General features: G+C 33.9%; 1 protein-coding gene across 2 annotated transcripts in view; it reads left to right on the forward strand.

The window, feature by feature from the left end:
• LOC149774315 (WASH complex subunit 4-like) overlaps nucleotides 1–20391 on the forward strand; it is a 121980-nt gene that overhangs the window by 74736 nt on the left and 26853 nt on the right. For both annotated transcript variants that reach the window (XM_089945460.1, XM_089945461.1), the window contains exons 24-28: nucleotides 3409–3453; nucleotides 10777–10885; nucleotides 15764–15917; nucleotides 18298–18361; nucleotides 19152–19235. In XM_089945460.1, coding sequence (XP_089801586.1) covers nucleotides 3409–3453; nucleotides 10777–10885; nucleotides 15764–15917; nucleotides 18298–18361; nucleotides 19152–19235 — 456 coding nt within the window. The remainder of the gene's footprint in view (nucleotides 1–3408; nucleotides 3454–10776; nucleotides 10886–15763; nucleotides 15918–18297; nucleotides 18362–19151; nucleotides 19236–20391) is intronic.

The raw sequence follows: 20391 nt of genomic DNA on the forward strand, positions 1-20391 counted from the left end.
ATGATTATTACTTGAAATGTTCCGTTAAGATTATTTAAGTATGGAGTAATGATTATTACTTGAAATGTTCCGTTAAGATTATTTAAGTATGGAGTAATGATTATTGCTTGAAATGTTCAGTTAAGATTTTCAAGTATGGAGTAATGATTATTACTTGAAATGTTCCGTTAAGATTATTTAAGTATGGAGTAATGATTATTACTTGAAATGTTCCGTTAAGATTATTTAAGTATGGAGTAATGATTATTACTTGAAATGTTCCGTTAAGATTATTTAAGTATGGAGTAATGATTATTACTTGAAATGTTCAGTTAAGATTTTCAAGTATGGAGTAATTATTGCTTGAAATGTTCAGTTAAGATTTTCAAGTATGGAGTAATGATTATTACTTGAAATGTTCCGTTAAGATTATTTAAGTATGGAGTAATGATTATTACTTGAAATGTTCCGTTAAGATTATTTAAGTATGGAGTAATGATTATTACTTGAAATGTTCCGTTAAGATTATTTAAGTATGGAGTAATGATTATTACTTGAAATGTTCCGTTAAGATTATTTAAGTATGGAGTAATGATTATTGCTTGAAATGTTCAGTTAAGATTTTCAAGTATGGTGTAATGATTATTACTTGAAATGTTCAGTTAAGATTTTCAAGTATGGAGTAATGATTATTACTTGAAATGTTCAGTTAAGGTTTTCAAGTACGGAGTAATGATTATTACTTGAAATGTTTCAGTTACGGTTATTCAGGTATGGAGTAAGATTATTACTTGAAATGTTCAGTTAAAGTTTATGAACAAGAGCATGGTGTAATGTATAAAAATTGGTAATTGATTCCTGATTTTCAAATGTTGATAAATGATTGAAGTAATCACATATAATTTGTAATCAGACATTTATTAATAAAAATAATTGTAATTTAATTAATTATATTCAGAAATATCCAATGATAAGATTTCTTTCTTGATTACTACATAGTTGTATTCTCAACATGTACTGTTTCAGTAATTTTGAAGCTTTTGCATGGAAGGAATCAGTATTTGATTGGGAGAGATAAAACGAGTGTGTAAAGAGGAGACTCAAAATGTTTTGTTTTAGAACACAAAACAATTTTGTTTTATAATGTGAAATACACAGATTAAATTAGATTTGTGACTTCCTAGAAAATTATTAAATGTTATTGAAAGGTAATTATATTATACAACATAATTTAACTGAATTAATTACTCTGCTTTAAAATGAATAATTCTGATTGTAATTTTAATAAAAATTTCAGAAGTAGTTGTAATTCAGTTTATTACAGTTCTGGTAATACATGCTTGAGACCCAGGGAAGGCATTTTCATTCTGGATTATTCAACCATAGAGGCAGTCTAGAATTTTGTATCATTTTCATGTAAACTTTGAGAAATCTGAATCCCATAAACATAGACATAGTGGTCACATATATTGTTTGTCTTTAGAGTTAATCCATATTGCTGAGGGTGAATAAGATCCTTGTATAATAAACCAGCAAGAGAGAATCGTTTATGGAATTCAATTGATAGTGTTCAAGACGTGATATTTTTTTGTTTTTCCCCCTGATATTAAATGATTACATCCCAATCACAAAGCTATCATCTATTCAAGTTGGTGCAACCAGGTCACACACTTTGCTTATAGAGTTAATCCCTGTATGTCATCTTTGATTAAAGCCGTTGATTTTTGTTTCTGAGTAAATGGTTCTGTTTCTGGATAGGTAATTGTTTCTTTATATTTCATTAATTGTTAGATATGCAATACACATATATAGATTTTTCATATTTTCCCAATACCCAGTCAAAACTGTCTTTATGTTCGATATTACAACTAAGCACTAATAATTTTTACACCTAGAACCTTAATAACAATAGACGAACCACCAACTAAAAAGAAACAAATTTTAAGGCTGTAGAAAATAATTATTGTAACTGAAATAAGTGAAATAGAGCAGACCACTCACAAAAAGTGGTTTAAAAGTTGCTGAAACAAATTTAGGTCGTTATAAAGAAAAACGAGTAATTCAGAAAAACAATTTCATATGCTAAAATATGTGTGATCTTTAAATGTAAATGTGATTTCATGTTTAATGATAGAAGTATATCTTTATTGGGGGAACCGAGTGGCAAGTGGTCTAAAGCACTCTCCGTAACGGATCACTGCCATCTCACTTCTCTCTGCGCCGGTTCGAGTCTTGGATTCAGCCAATGTGGGTATGTGAGAAAGCTTGCCAGTAGCTTCTCATGGGTCGGTGTCCCGGTTCTTCCTCCACCATTAATACTGGCCACCATGTATAGCCTATATTGTGCTGAAAAATGGTGTTAAACCCCAAAACAACAACAACAATATCTTTGTTGCTATATCATTTTGTTTTTAGATGAATGCGCACAATATTTTAGCAAGAACTATTTTTTAAAAAAAGAATATATGTAATGTGATTGTGGTTATTTTTCTTGAAATTATTCTGAAACTAGACCTTGGAAACTGGTCTTTTTGTGCAAACCTGCTATGAGTGACCACCTGTCTTGAGAGACCGCTTTTTTTTGGCAGAAGGGGTGGTCTCTCATAACAGGTTTTACTGTAAATACTCAGTTATAAGTCAAATAATAAATGAACCATTACAACCTGTCTTACATCTATAATATCAATATAAATGCAATATATACTCAGTTATAAGTCATGTCCGCCACTCTGGTGGCCAGAGTGGTTAGAGTGTCTGCCTCGGATATCAGAAGGTCATGACTTTGAACCTTGGTCGAATCATATCAAAGACAAAACAGTGGTACTAGCAGCTACCTCGTTTGGTGCTCAGCATTAAGATGTTTTATTAGGAATGGTCGTCCTGGTGTCAAGATAATGTGGCTGAGTGGGACATGATGGCCACATGCTGGACATCACTATAAACTGCCACGCTACAGACATCGTAGTGATATGACTGAATTTTTTTAAAAGTTAAGTTAAAAATTCAAAAACACACACTTAAGTCCTGTCCAACTGCAATTTACTTAGATCCAAATTTGCCATAGCCTATTGCAGTATCAGATCAGGGTCTGTGTTGCTGTGTCGTTTGTTCCATTAATTATTCCTAACAAACTGCATAGATCCAGATCTGCCAGTACATTATTCGATGACAGATTTTTATGTGTGCAGTCTGTGGTTGGATCTGGCTTATTAGTGTGTGTAGCAGTTATAGCTGCCTTGCTAGAAATGTAACAGATCATTGGAAATTACACCTGTCAATTGTATATTACCAAAATAGTTTCACAGATTGTTATGATTGTTTGTTATTGTGCTGGATATCATGTATGCTCTTCACTTGTACAATACTTTATGAGGTATCAGAAAGGACATTTAACACACATAATACTTATGGTTTTTAATACTCTTTCAGGACTGGAAGTTCTTCAAAGAAAATCATATGCAAACTGACCAAAAGGTGAGGCATAAATTTTGCTCATTATAATATTTATCACCTTTACAGCTCTCCCCATTATAACATAGTCTGTGTCCACAACTGCTGACTGCATTATGTTCTGAACATCGATATACAAAAATGATAAAAAATGTTGAGTGTACTTGTGTATTAGGCAGGGTAACAAAATGCCATTTAATCGTAAAGTAATACTGTTAGATTATTTTTTTGGAAATTATATAAACACCCCATTTTAATAGATATGCTTGCCAATTATAATTTCTATCTACAGCTGCATCAAGTTTGAAGTGATTAAAAATATTGTAATCACTTGCAAAAAAAGTTATTAAGTTTAGGTTTCTTTTGAGGCCAATGCCACATAACATTAAAAGTTTTGTTCTTTTTTAATTTGGAGCACATATTTGCCACTTCTACACCCATTTTGCATTGAAATACATTAGCGTCTATCTGTAACAAGTGCATCATGTAATGTCATCATTTTTTAATCAATTAAATATCCCATTTTCAGTTCAAAATATCAGTTACATACAATAATTACTTAGTGAGTGCCATCAGATTATGAGTAGCATGATTTTAGCAATTCCAGAACACTGAATAAAATAAATACACCACTCCCTCGATAACTCGTGCCGGGATAACTCGCGATCCCGCTTATAACGCGGTGTCCGGCTTGGCTCCCGATTTTTTCCAGAGAAAATGTATTTAAAATATCTTTAAAATATGCTGAACATGAAAAAATTACGATAAGAATTGATAAATTAAACCTTGATGCATTGCTCGTTTTATCATCGAAAATGGTGATTAATGCCCGTAAAAATATAATCCATATTTTGAAATTTGCAAGTTCTAAAGAAGAATTAATTTCAGAGATCTCGAAAACGCTTAATTACGCGTATGTGGACGCCAATTTTTGATCTGGGATGCAGAAAACACTGAGGTGGGAGTCCTCCGTACGCATGTAATAGGTGCATGGGAAAATTCAAAGATTTGCCAGTCCTGTTTCAGCCACCTGCTTTGTGGGAAAATGTGTTGATAGTTAACTGTGCTGATATTTACAATGACAGAATTGAGTGACTGAAAGACTTTGATGTACTGTTGCCATTTTATAAGAGTACATTAAAAAAAAAAAAAAAAGAACATGATGCAACAGCTAGGTGGCTAGTTCAAAGGCTTTGACTAGTGGCCAAGTGAGAAAATGTACTGATATTTAGTGATTGAATTCAGAGGCAGAAAGACCCAGTTTTAAAATCCTAGCGAGACCTCAGTTTAAAGATATCATATATTATGTAAGTTTTTATGATAAATAGTTGTCAGTATACTGTAATTAAACAATCTGGTGAAATAGCGATCAATGAAAACTTCTGGTAAATGCTAACAGGTGGCAACAGAGAATGAAATAAACACCAATTAAACGTCTTCCTGTGTGAAAGTCACATTCTAATCCTTTAATTCCGTTTCAGTGTAAACATTATAATCACAACATATTCTGTTCATTGAAAACATGAAAAGAGTCAATTGACCGTCACATCGAAACCCGTGAGTACTTCTGTGAGAACCTAATTACATGTACATGCCGGCTTTGTTTTCATCAACAACTTGGGGAAGTGTTTGTTGCATAAAATAAAAAAAATCGATTACAAGAGACCTCGGGTGCTGGATTAAGGGTCTTGGAGCTGCCTTTGACGTAAAGCAAAACAGTAACAGAGACAACGATGATGATAGTGTCTTCGAATGTTTCAGTGAAACTGATGTCATTAATGCCGAGGCTGTTTGGGAGAAATTTGTACAGACTCATGGTCCTGAGATGGGCGTTTCTCTTGATGATATGGAGGAATGGATTTGTGCTGACATTGATTGCCCCACAGCCGAATACATGTCAGATGAAACTATAATTATTTCTATAGCGAACAAATTTGCAGCAGAAGACGATTCTAACTGGAGTAACACAAGTGTTGAAAGTGATGCAGATGCAGATGTTGCACCCCCCACCCCTCTGCACAGGAAGCAATCAAATATTTTGATATTGCCATAAGGTGACTGGAGACCCAAAATGTTGACTACGTAAAGTTCATGCAGTTGAGAAATCTGAGGGATTTTGCTCGGCAGCAGAGAAACGAAGGAGTAACACACACACAAAAAAAAACTGATTTTTTCAAAAAGTGAATTGATATTTGTCAAGCGTGGCACAAACAGCAAGTATTAACTTGTTCTAATTTGCATTGTTTTAAATTTGTAGACCAATTAAATATGTTTGTACTGATTAACCCTTGTTTTGTTTTTTTTCCATTTTACTTCTATCGCATTCAAAGCTATCTATCTATCGTTCGATCGACACTGTTTCTCGAAAAGAGTCGATCCTTTGTATATAAAAAAATGTCTAATTTGGATCAAACAATAAAACTAGAATGTATTCAATTCAACATAAAAATTAGTTACGTAGTACACAATGTGTGAGGTGGTACACATGTTAAGCGAACATAAACCACGTGGAATAATGTTTTCGATGATCGCCTCAATATACTGTAATTTATCCTGAAATTAATGTTGTCCTATGAGGAAATAATAAAGTACACCGTTATGAAGAGATGTTTATTAACATCTAATCTCAGAACGATTATAAAGTGAGTATTCAACAGTATAATTTGCCTACCCCCCCCCTTTATTTCTCCGTTATGTCGTCAATCACTTTATTGGTTTTGGGCTTATTTTATAGGTCCCTCGATAACTTGTGCCTCACTTATAGTGCGGTCGATGTTTCTGGACCCCTATGTGCGCGAGTTATCGAGGGAGTGGTGTAAATGACAAACATACATACATGCCTGTAATCCATGTAATATCTAATGATGAAACAAACACATTTGTGCACAAAAAGTACTAATAAAATAAACAATATCCACTTGTATGATGTGCATTTCCTACAGGTAGTATTTTTTTCTTCATGAGTTTAGATTGTTTGAGACTGGATCGTTTTTTTTAAATGTTGTTAAAGCAGATTCTACAGTATTTCTCAGATGTATAATTTTCAAGGGCTTAATGACCTGGCTGTCTAGTCCTTTCTTGAATACAAATATTGCTTCGTAAACAACATGGAGTGTTTCCTGTGGGTCCTCCTGGTCACTCCTTCTTCCTATTGATTGGGATCTAAATTTTCTCTTTTGGTACCTTGGAAGAGCTGGACAGTGTCAGCATTAGTCTTATATTCAACAGTGGGGAAGTCCTTATCAATTTTAATCCGGAGCTGAACATACTCAAAGCTGTGAACTACATTGAAACCTCTCAAAAAACAAATTTCATAATCTTTTTTGGATTTCTTTCCACACTAAAATCTTGCAAAATGTTAAATCTGACAACCCATTAATATTCCAGATCTTACAGAGACATTGTGTGTACATACTATGTGGAAAAAATCTTCCATACGGCTGTTGGCTGCCAAGTCACATTGGTGTAAAGCATAATGAAAAGCAGCCAAAGCTGTCATAGTCTCCTGTTTCTGAATGGAAGATTCCATGTACTGACTCAAATATTGTACAAGTCAGCCTGTTCCTCATCCTTGGCAAAATATGTGGAATAAAAACTGCACAAACCTGTTATCGGAGAGCAGCATTCCTTATATATAACAAATCATTGGGATGAAGTGGCATTGTGCCAGTTACATATCAAACCCGCATACCTCGGTACCTGACTCTTGCATACTTCCTGCGAACCTCAACCTGAATGTATACAAGACCATTGTCCACTGACACTGGAACATATCCTTGTTGAGTGTGTCAGCTTCCATCCTGTGAGACAGAAGTATTTTGATGTCAACTCCGTGAAGTAACTTTATGGTGTTCCACCCAAGAAACTCAAACATTTGAGTGAATGTGGTATATACAAATACATATGTTTTAGATATCTCTCCTTTATCTTTTATGTTATGTATAATTTACAGAATTTCAACATATTTTACATTTTATCTTCTTGTAGTTCAGGTTTGCATTTATTTTGAAATGTTTATTTTAAGTTTTTGTGCAATTCTTCATTTTTATACATACCCTTTACTAACACACTGTAAGGAAGCAAACTGTGATTTCTCAGCAGAATTGTGGTACACTGTAAGCATACATGCTAAACATCATGCTTTTGGCATAACCATTACGTTTTTTCCCCACCAGATTACATCTTACGCTCACCTGTGTATGGATTATGCCTTTCCAGTAAATTAAAAAAATAAAATGAAAATAAAGCTATACAAAGTTTGTCATTTATATTATCTTTTTAATTGCACTCATCATAAAAATTTGAGAATATTCTAAAATGAATGACTGCAGCATATAAAATGTGTTAAAAGCTAATTTTTCCATCATAGATCTACATGTACTTTCATTTTTTTATATAGCAACTGTATATGACTAATTGCAAGAAAACAGACAAGTTTCTTTAATTTGAAATTTTGCCTGAAAGATTCATTATATTCATAGTCAAGTCAGTTAGTAGACCAGTCTGTACTTTTAAAGAAAATGACAGATATTAAGTGAAACAGGCTTTTCATGGTTTGAATTGTGGATGAAAATTCTTAGAGCAGATGGGTCTTTTTAAACTTCAAAATATGTCCAATTAGAAAATGGACAAATCAACTTCACTTTACAAATTTGAAAAGGAGAATATGAGAATGATGCAATACAGAACTCAGATTGAGCACTTTGTCATGCCCATTGCAGAATTTGTGGACTTATGATCGTTTGGCAAAAGTTAGACATGTAGACTAGTTAAAGTAAGTGTTGAATATAAATACATTTTAGCATATATTGTATTTGTATTTTGGTTTTGATCTGCATTGAGTTTGTACATTTTTGTCAACTATTTTGACCTGCAGATTTATGCTAGTAGTAAAAATTAATATACATTTTTCATACAGTATACCATAATTATGGCACGTAATATATTAGCTGTGCTATCATGGCATCAGTGAAAAAGAGGTACTAATATTAGTACTGTTAATATATAGATTACCTTTTTTGTGTTCTGATTACACTTTTCTGCCCCTTTATTAACCTTTTGGGGTTGGTATGAATGTGTGAGGAGGGAAACTATGATTTCTCATCACATTTGTTTCACTGTAAGGAAGGAAACTGATTTCTCAGCATAATTGTGACACACTAAGGAAAGAAACTGATTTCTCAGCAGAATTGTGACACACTAAAGAAGGAAACTATGATTTCTTCACAGAATTATGTCACACTGTAAGGTAGGAAACTGATAATCTCAGCAGAATTATGATACACTTTTAAGAAGGAAACTGATTTCCCAGCAGAATTATTACACGCTGTAAGGAAGCAAACTACGATTTCATGGCAGAATTATGACACACTCTAAGGAAAGAAATTATTATGATACAATTTAGTGCAGGAAACTGATTTCTCAGCAGAATTGTTACACACTTTAAGGCAGGAAACTGATTTCTCAGCAGGATTAAATGAAGGAAACTTATTTCTCAGCAGTATTATGACACACTTTAAAGAAGGAAACTGATTTCCCAGCAGAATTATGACACATTGTAAGGAAGGAAACATATTTCTCAGCAGGATTGTTACAAGCTGTAAAGAAGGAAACTGAATCCTCAGCAGAGTTATGACACACTGTAAGGAAGGAAGTTGGATTTCTTTGCAGAATTATGATACACCGTGAGGAAGGAAACTGATTTCTCATCAGGATTATTACACTCAGGAAAAAAGCTATGATTTCTCAGCAGAATTATGTCAGACAAACTTTAAGGATGAAAATTCTGATTTAGCAGCATAATGGTGTATTGAATATTTTTTAGCTTTAAGAGAGACTCTGTCAAGTGTATTGGTATCTTACATATTCAGAAACATCTTGGACATATTGCAGAAGAGATTCCAAATGGGAAACAGATCTCCCAGGAGTATAGCTATCTTTTCCATGGAAAATAATCATTACTCTGGCTATCACAGACCATGGACATCAAAGTTACAGAGAACAAATGACAAACATTTAAATTCAAGCTTGAAAAAAGACTACATGAAATTATATTTAGGTCTGTTTACATTCAAATTGTTCTTGATATTGGGGACTCTCAATATTAATACCAGGACTTTAGGACTCCATACCCATGCAGTTGCAAGCTATGGTAAGAGCCAAGGTATAAATTACCATCAGCTAGATGCAAGTACAATTACTTTTCCTCATCATCGTAAGCTGCTTACTTTTAACCATTGGTAACTATGACCTAACATTTATGCTTGAGTGACTTTTTGGTATTTGCATTCTTTTACTAATCAGACTTTGTTTTGACCCAACACATGATGTACCTTTGTTGATTTATGTTGATGAGCATTTATTTACACTAATATTTCCCCCTTCCAAATTAGAGAAGAATGTTTGTGTCCAGATCATTCTGAAGCAACTACCACGATGTCATGCTGTATCTCTTTGCCAGGATCCTTACTACCATTGTTTCAGTCCTTCATACCAGTCTGTATAGTTAGTTCAGATAATAATAATAATAATAATAATAATAATAATGACTTTGTATAGCGCCTGATCTTTAGAAGCTCTAAGCACTTTACAACTTTAGACAACACCTATAAGATAAGAAACATAATAATATTATTACAAAACCAAACATGAAATTAGAAAAACATTTTGTCTTAAAAATAAAAAACATGCTGAGAATATTTCAGGTAGGAAACATTATTAGGTCTTTAAGTTTGTTCTTGCTGTCGAAATAAGTGAGTTTTGAGAGCCCTCTTGAATGTGATCACTGTGTCTTTGTGTCTAAGTTCAGTGGGCAGTTATTCCACATTGCTGGGCCCTGGTATGCAAAAGAACGCTGTCCATATGACTTTGTTTTCATACTTGGAATAATGAGCATACGATTGTCAGAAGAGGAGCATGCCATTGGTACCAGCATTTAGAACATTTTCGGATTTTGGGGGTTCTTTTCTTCTGATATATTATTTTTAGTACGATCACATGAAAACTATCTTTATTGCACATTCCAGTTCAGTTTTACAGTTATGACAATTACATACAGAATACAGTATTAATGCCTGACCATATTGTTTCTCATTATATCATCAGTCATCAATGACATTATCAAACTGCTCTCAGATTACACTCACTTTATTAATTAGCACTTCAAGACAGTGAGAAGGCACTTTTGTGACAATGTTACAACTGATACATGCATGTTACAAATGCAGTATATTATATTTATTGGCTTTGTAGTTTGCATGAACAATTAAAATTGGATTGGAAATTACAATTGAAAGTCATGACCTAATATGATACTAGTATACCACTTTCAGCACCTTTTTTTTACAGTACCCATTTGAGAGAGCTGACAAGTTCAACAAGGGGATCCGCAAGTTGGGGTTGACACAAGATGGAGATAGTTTTCTGGATCAGTTTAGGACATTACTCAGTCAGATTGGTAAATTGAACCTCATTGATTGATTTATTGATTTAATTATTAGTGCCCCTCTCAACAAAGTTGGCTTAACCATATAGTGGTATTCAGCTTTATTTTGATGCAACCTTGAAAAACTTTTAGCAATTATGTTATTACACCATTTACAGGAGTTATGCCTCCTGACTGGCAGTTCCTGTAACTATGGGTTCCACAGCTTAACTTTACCAAGGTTTGTTTGGTTTTAACCACATTTACTGATAAAACCTTGAAAGTGCTGTTAAAACCAACAACAACAACTACAAATCAAATGTCTAGTTGGTCCTAAATGAAAATGGCACCAATCTTACATAATGGCATTTTGAAAATTACTGGTACTATTTTACAACAGATGGTTATGTTGCCATGGATATGTCACCTAAATGCTTCTTATATGTCTGTTTTGTCGAAATGGTGGCATTAAATGGGGTTTTCATTAAATCACTTCTGGCAATATTGGTTCTGAATGAAAATGGTACAGATCTAAACACCAAAATACATAAACTTTTGGGTTGGAGCCTGAAAAACAGACCTTATTGACCTTAGAGTCAACTCAAAGGTCATTGTTTGCATTTCTGTACTTCATTTTCCTTATGTGATATGTACATATACAAGTAAATTTTGCATTTAGTTGCATTCCAGTGAACAAGTTGATAGTCAGCACTCCGGCATTGATTTTAGGGTCAAAGGTCTTGTCTTAGATTTTTAGCTGTACTGGCTTGTACCCATAATAAGACAATCAGGTATGAATGGAAGTTTATCAAACCCATTGGAGGATGAATATATCTAAATATTTCAAATTATACCACTTAAGTGACTTGTTTTTCAAAAATTAATACTTACAGATTTACTCAAAGTTAGCATGTGGTTATATCTTGACATTGTCTGGGATTCAGTGATCTTCAATCCATGATATCAGGATCAAGGTCAAAGGCCATGAGAAAAGTATTCACGAATAGTTATTTTATGAATATATTGACTCAAACATAAGAAAATGGTTTTGTTACTACATTTGGTATGCTGGAGTTTCTGAATAATATTAGAGATTATTTCCGAACTCTGGAGACAAAAACAAGAAATGACTTATCCTGGATTCCTGGAAATTCATTTAAGTCCTTAAGGGACTATTGATACTTATTTTACTCTCATAATAACAGAAGTTGCAGTAAGTCACCGAGACAAGTTTGAAAGGCACAGGGACGACATGGAGTAGTTTTGGAGGTAATAGGACCTAATCATGGAAGGTCAATCTTATTTTGCCATCTCTTGGAATATAACCCATGTCTGCAGTGATATGCACTATCCGTGTTGCGCAGTGGACAAAATGGGTCTTACACAGCTTGCTGCAATTTTCTCCAGGACTTCTACTCCAGCTTCAAATAAGACAGTCACAATGGCCTTCTTGAAAATCTTGTTCTCACTACATCACCTAGGTGGCTGGTCATATTGACATTTTGTTTTTACCAGATGATTTTGTATGATGTCTTGTTCATGCTAAACTAAATAGAAATGGTGCCAGTCTGATATTAAATGTGGTCACCAAGGCATCTGTCTTGATAATCTTGCTGTTGTTATATCTCGAAAAAATGGAAGGTCATATCAACATGGGGTTTCCACCATGCCTTGTTGGACCTAAATGAAAATGATGCCGATTTGACATCTAATATGTCACCATAGCAACTAATTTGAAATCTTGCTGAAGAATGTCAAAGATGGTTTCAACACTCCACAGTTAACGGAAGAAGTGGTCTTATCTTAAATTCCTGGAAATCCTTTGAGCCAGTTAGAGCATCAGCCACTTCAGTGTACTCTTTTATTTAGTCAAATCTTCATAGGCTCTCAAAGAGTCCTGGATAAAACTATAGGTACAGTCATTTACTGTAAAAAATGGAAAGGACAGGCTTTGACCAAACTTTGTAGATTTCTTGTATTTAGGTTATTGAAAAAACCTATCAATGTTGGGGTCAAAAGGTCATTACTTCTATGTCCCACTTGTGGTTAGCTTGCACATGGGTTGAAATAGAAGCCTATTGATTTTAGGATCTAAAGATCAAAGGTCAGTGTCACTGACTGAAGGAAGAAAAATGGTTTCTGCACAATAACTCTAGTTCTACATCATGTACCTGCAGCACACCTATTAGACAGCTTGCACATGGGTTAAAAAAGAAACCTATTGACTTGGGTGTCAAAAGGTCAAAGTCACTCTGCTAAAAGGAAGAAAAATGATTTCTAGACAATGACATTAGTTAAATGTCGGAGACTGGGATCAAACATTGTGGATAGTTTGCATTAGGGGTAAGGCCAAAGCTTCTCATTGTTGGAGTCAAAAGGTCAAAGGTCAGTGTTATTTGAGCTGAATAAGAAAAATAGTTTCTGCACAAAATCTTCAGTTGTCAACCATGTAACTTCTGTTCTGTATATTTCATTTGCATTGTTTGTTAGGTTTTTTATTTATTATCTGCTGTGGGTTATGTAAAATTGTATCTATAACAGACCTTGTCCAAAATTAAGTTTATTGTGTACCTGACTAAAATCATTGATTTTTTGTTTTAATTCTGTAAACAACTAATACATAGCTAACATTTTTCAATGAGTATGGGTTTAATATTAGGATCATTATCAATAGAAGTAAACATATTTATCTTGGTCTGAGTCAAAGACTTTGTGTTTACTACATTCTATAATATAATTTTAGTAACAGATTTTATCTTGTAAACATTTGAAATCTTCTGGATGAAATTTTCCAAAAGGTAATAATTTTTTTTTAAATTATGCTAATTGTGACCAAGGTCAGGTAGAGGGGTATAAAATTTTGTTACTGGAAAATTATTTATCCATGCTATAAGATGTTGAGGCAGAATAATTTGTTGTTGTCAGTGCTTACTTTGGGCTGAAATTAATTAAGTCAAATTCTTCTTCTTTGGAAATACAAAGTCCTCTGTAATACTGGAAAGAGACATTAACTGGAAATTATAGTGAATTCAAACGAGGGAACCTTGGATTATATTACTGTGATTCAACATAAACACTTTTGGCATATCTCCGCTTTACAGGTCAATACAGGCACCTTCAACATTGGAAATTATTTGGAATACCACTGAAGTTTATTCAGAACTTTATTCATTAGGACTTGTGTTAGTAATTCTAGGATTATTTGGGATTTCATTCACAATACCATGTTCTTTTTACCTTTTCACTTTGCATTGTAGGGAAATGAATTATTTTTGTTAGATTTTACATAGCTTGTTGCTTTTTGCTGTTACTTTGTTTAAGACCATATAGTCATAACACTTACCGGTACAAAGTTTGCAGAAGACTTGCATATTGAGTAAGAAGGGAGTCAAAAGGTCAGATGTCAAGGTGACTGTGGCTGAATGGTTTCTGTTCAATAACTTGATTTATACGTCACATTAGTTTTAGTTCTAATGCAGTTACCTTCACCAACTTTATAGTGAAAAAAATTAGCGAAAGAAAGAAACCGTTTGGGTAAGGGTCATAGGTCAAAGTTTAGGGTTACTGTGACTAAAACCGGAAACGTGGTTTCTGCTGCACACAATTTTTTTTTATGTCACAGATGTGGACTATACTTTGTGGATACCTTGTGTTTGTGGTAAGAAAAATAGTCTAAAGATCAAAGGTCATGCTTACTGTGAGTGAAAGAAGAAAAATAGTTCCTACACAATAAGATTAGTTCTGCAATACAGACATGGACCATTCTTTATGGAAGGCACTTGAGATAAAGAAGTTCATCAACTTTGGATTTAAAAGGTCAGAGAAGAAGGTCATTGTGACTTAAAGACAAAAATTATTTTCTGCACAAAAATTCTGTATTTTACTGAAATCCCTCTCAAAAGTTTGTCAATTGTGAATGACTTGCATGTAAGGTAAGAGAAAAGCCTATTGAGTTTGGGGTCAATAAGTCAAATTCAAGGTCACTGAAAGGTGAAACATGGATTTAGCCAAATAACTTTGGTTCTAGCTCATGTACCTTGACCATAGATAGTGGAGCACTTGCACTTAACATATGGAAGAGGCCTATTGTTTCTGGGGGTCAAACTATCAAAGGTCAAGCTCTTTGTGGTTGAGAGAGAAAAAAATTCTTTAGAATAACTTTAGTTCTAAAGTAAGTTCCTTACTAGTTCCTGTGCAGAGGACTATTAAATACAGTAGTTTTGTTTCATCATGCTCTGATGCATTTTTCCAGACTTGGGCTTCCTTTTGGGTGTTAAATGTATATACTCCAACATACACATATTGTCCTGTTATTATACACTGATTGCATTTGCATTTGTTACAAGACAAAGTTATGTTACTTCTTGTTGTTTTTGTTGTTACAGGTATATGCTATATATTGTCATTCTTAGAGGTACAACTAGTTCCACACAGTTTAATGAATTGCCCAGAAATTTGACATTATTGACGCTGGTTTTTGTTAGGCATTATTGTTACCAGGCAGTTGGGTTTTGGCAGACGTTATCGATGCCAGGTAGTTGCATTTTGGCAGACATTACTGACACCAGGCAGTTATGTTTTCTTCTTATGCTCTGATGATTTTCTAAAGTTATGTCCTCTTCCTTTTTTAAAAATGATTTGTAAGTGTCATTGCTCTTTTCTACTTTCATCACTTATTCAAGCATGTGGTTGGGTGAGACATGGGCATCTGTGTCCTGTGGACACATTTGTATTTTTTTAAATACATCTTTTATTCCTTGTGTCGTCACTAGCAGGATAAACTTGAAACTTGATTAGGCTTTGTAAATATGCACAATGGTCATTGAATTTTGATTTATACTCAGAGCTTGAATACTGCTGGCTGGAGATTTCTGGTTTATAATCACTATTACCTTTTTCCTGCTTCTAAAGGTAATGCTATGGGCTATATCCGCATGATCCGGTCTGGCGGCCTCCACTGCTGTAGTAATGCCATCCAGTTTATCCCTGACCTGGAGGATATCGTCACTTTTGAGGAATTGTGTAAAGAGGAGAATCTGTCCATGGAATGTCAGATTGCTGCCAGGTATGCTGAACTGTTCACAGTAAAAGTCACATTTCCTAGAGGACAAAAGAAATTATTATGTAAAACTGATGAATAATGTAGTTTTGGAACAATTGATAAAATTGTCTGCTTAATAAAACACTGAGTGGGCAGATAACTCTGTAAAATGGGGCCATTCAGTCTGCTTTGTACATGGAATTAAAGAAAGGCAAAGTATGCATTAATACTTTACATAAATGGTTTAGTTATTATTATTTGATTGTAATGCATTTAATAAAATGAAGGCAGTTTAGGAAATCCAGTTTATTTTGTAACTTACATAATGGTACTTATTAAATTAGAGATACATGTAGTATAATTAGAAGATTTAATCTGAAGAAATTGATGGTACAAAAAGTCAGTTTTATGTTGTCTTAGACATGCAGGAAAATTGATGGCTCCAAGATCGGTATTATGTTGTCTTGGACATGCAGGAAACTGTATGGCTCCAAAGGTCGGTATTATGTTGTCTTAGATATGCAGGAATTTTAATTTCTCCAGACATCAGTATTATGTTGTCTTTGACATGCAGGAAAACTGTGTGACTCCAAAGGTCAGTATTATGTTGTCTTAGACATGCAGGGAACTGTATGGCTCCAAAGGTCAGTATTATGTTGTCTTGGACATGCAGGAAACTGTATGGCTCCAAAGGTCAGTATTATGTTGTCTTGGACATGCAGGAAACTGTATGGCTCCAAAGGTCAGTATTTTAATTTCTCCAACATCAGTATCATGTTGTCTTTAGACATTCAGGAAAATTGAGGATATGATGAGAGTCATGTATTTTTGATTGATTATCTAATGTTGTGCATGTAGAATCCAGATTAACAAAGATGCAAAGTGAACTTGTAACTGCTATGATATCCATTTGTACTTTTAAACATAATAAATGCAAACATTTTGGCCAGAAATTATCAAATGCTTGAATATTTTCATGAAATATCACTATTTCATTCATCAAAGCTGTTTTTCTTTTAATAAGAGGGTGACTGCATTGTTTAGAAATCAAACCATGTATATCACTGGCATTTTTGTATTTCTTGGGCTGTTGAATACAGTAGTTGTGTGATTTTTTATGTTTTGGTATCCTACTGATTTCCTAATATAATAACACAACCAATCAAAATTCAGTATGATACAGGGAAATTTTAACTGATGTGATGAACTCAACCCAGTAAGTCTTTTATCCAAATCAGGTAGGTAGACCACTCTTGGTTACACGAAAATATTTTGAGTAAACTCTGTATTTTTTATTCTTATAACCTACTCAAATTCACATGGTCTCTTTGAATTCTGTAAATACAGCCTTTAACAGATTTTCAGCAGTTATTGTGCACACCATATTGAGGCAGATTAGTAATGAGTTGGGGCCTGCCTGATTGATGAAATTGTGAATAATTTTTTACATGAACTAGTTACTTTGCTACCAAATATATATTGAAATCAGAAAATACCTTCAAACAATCATAGGTCAATAGAGTGCCCTTTATTGACAAAAATGGACTATGGTTGTCACCAATCTTTTGGACTATTTGCGGATTAGGAAATCCCCAAATAGACTGAAGTAATTGAGAAATCTTAAAATTCCATGAGAATAAAACAGCTGGTAACTCAATCATTTGTTAACCAATGTTAATGACATTTTCTAAAAGGTTAAATCATGCAAGTTGGATAGAATGTGCAGATTTCAGCCAGTTCTAAACTGATGAAAAATACAGTCTTTAAATGACAATTGCATCATACAGCATATCATTATTGGAAAAAATTAAGTCATAGAAATATAATTTATCCAACAGTCTCATAACTGGACCTTTTGTAGAAAGATATTTATAGATGTTTTCCACTCTCTTGACTTATGCTATTATGTTAAGTCTGCAAGGCAATATGATTCCATATCAAGTCTTTATCAAATTCCTCCTAATCAGTGCCAATTTGTACAAGCCAGTACAAATTCATTGTGATAAGCTTACTGTTTATGCTTGCTGATAAGTCAAGTCCAACTTTAAATTTCACAGACCCAAATCTGTCATTGCTTAATATACCAGCAGGTCAAGGCCTTTGCAGTTTGTTAGGAGTAATCGGAGAACAAACAACACAGAGCCTGATATGCTGGCACATTATGCAACAGCTCTATGTTGTTTGCAGTTTGACTCAACTTAAAAGTGAGTATATTTCTTTATTTATCAGTTGGGTTTTTGCACGAAAAAATTCATACAACAAAAATTAAACAATTTGTGAAATTCTACTGTCTTTACAGATTTTCATTGTTATTTCTGGCAAAGCACACATAACATTTGGAATCTTCTTGTCTGGCATGCTTTCAGAATGCATGACAATTATTAAAACTATTATTGTCTTTCAGAAACCTGGATAATGTAATTGGAAATCTTGCCAAAAATTTTGCTGAAGGGACAGAGTACTTTAAGGTATATGTCAACATTCTATTGAAGTTACTAAGATCTTCTACAATAGTATTACAATGGGATCACTGCTCTTGAGAGAGTATGCATTTTTTGTTGACTTTTTTGTTGAAATGTTTTAAAGGAACCCAGGCATACAAGAAACATCAGGGACTTATTATCTTGTTCCTTTCACTTTTTTATATCTTCATTTATTCTACCAGTATAGCATTGTGCAAGTACTAGGTCTGATAGAGTCTCACTCCATTCTGTATTGATTTTTGTATGATATTCCTTCATTCATTTTTTTATTACAGCAGTTTTTCTTAAATATTTGTAACCTTGATAAAGGTTGCTTTTTTTAGTAGTAGTATTTGTAAAATCTGGTCAGTGCAATATAATGAGTTTTACCTATGCGATGGTCTGTTACAGAAATAAACATTTCTGTCAGACAGTGAGCATGTTCTACATTACAGTATGCATTAATGAGCAAGTTTCATCGTGCAGTGTCAGCTTTTACTTGAGTGCAGACATGTATGCAGGATCTTAATTAAGTGATTTCATATGCAATTTATAAAACAGTTTTTAAAAATTTGCAAGAAAATATTGAAATTATAACACATTTCAGACATTTCCTAATGGGCATAAATAGAAGTATACAAAATGTGGGTTGTCTTTAGATGCCTCATTTTTTATGCTTATACCATGCATGATGTTCACATATGACACGACTTGTTTAATGTCAAATACAGGAATATGGGCTTATGAAATGTGATACCAATGGTATCATATGATGAATTTCTGTTTATATTATCAGATGCTGGTTGATGTATTTGCACCAGAATTCAGGAACACAAAAAACATGCATCTGAGGAACTTCTTTGTCATTCTTCCTCCTCTGGTAAGTATGTATTGTCTCATCCATGTTAGCAAATTGCCAGATATGTTTATATCACATTATGGTGACTATGGTAACCACAACAGTAGCAGCATAACAATGTGTACATTTTTTTAAAATTTATACACCTTACAGCAAAACCTTTTTTTACATGGGACCCGCTTTTATGCCATTTTTATGAATGTTGTTTTTATTTTATTGATAGTGTAAATAACTGGATATTCACCCCTTTTTCTGATGTAAATTACATGTACAGTAGAATGGTCCCTTATTGTAAAGACCCTCAGTATACTGCTGCCCCATAGTAGAATGGTCCCTTATTGTAAAGACTCACTATACTTATACCCCATATTAGAATGGTCCCTTGTTGTAAAGACCCTCATTATACTGTTACCCAGGTAGAATTGTCCCTTGTTATAAAGACTCACTATATTTCTACCCCAGAGTAGAATGTTCCCAGGTTTTAAAGATCTCAGTATACTTCTGCCCATAGTAGAATGGTCCCTTGTTCTAAAGACCCTCAGCATACTGCTACTCCATAGTAGAATGGTCTCTTGTTGTAAAGACTCTCACTATACTGTTACCCCAGAGTAGAATGGTCCCTTGTTGTAAAGACTCACTATACTTCTGCCCCATAGTAAATTAGTCTCTTGTTGTAAAGACTCCCAGTATACTGGTACCCAATAGTAGAATGGTCCTATGTTTTAAAGACTCACTATACTTCTACCCCACAGTAGTATGTTCCCTTGTTGTAAAGACCTTCATTATACTGCTACCTTATAGTAGAATGGTCCCTTGTAGTAAAGACCTTCACTATACAGCTACCCCGTAGTGCAATGGTCCCTTGTTGTAAAGACCTTCATTTTATTGCTACCCCATAGTAGAATGGTTCCTTGTTGTAAATACCCTCACTATACTGCTACCCCATAGTAGAATGGTTCCTTGTTATAAAGATCCTCCCTATACTGCTACCCCATATTAGAATGGTTCCTTGTCATAATACCCTCCCTATACTGCTACCCCATAGTAGAATGGTCCCTTGTTATAAAGACTCATTATACTGCTACACCATAATAGAATGGTCCCTTGTTGTAAAGACTCCTAGTATACTGCTACTCTGTAGTATAATGGTCCCTTGTTGTAAAGACCTTCACTATAC

The sequence above is a fragment of the Sinohyriopsis cumingii genome, unplaced genomic scaffold (assembly GCF_028554795.1).
Source record: "Sinohyriopsis cumingii isolate HCF-2022 unplaced genomic scaffold, ASM2855479v2 utg000349l, whole genome shotgun sequence".
Lineage (NCBI taxonomy): Eukaryota > Metazoa > Mollusca > Bivalvia > Unionida > Unionidae > Sinohyriopsis > Sinohyriopsis cumingii.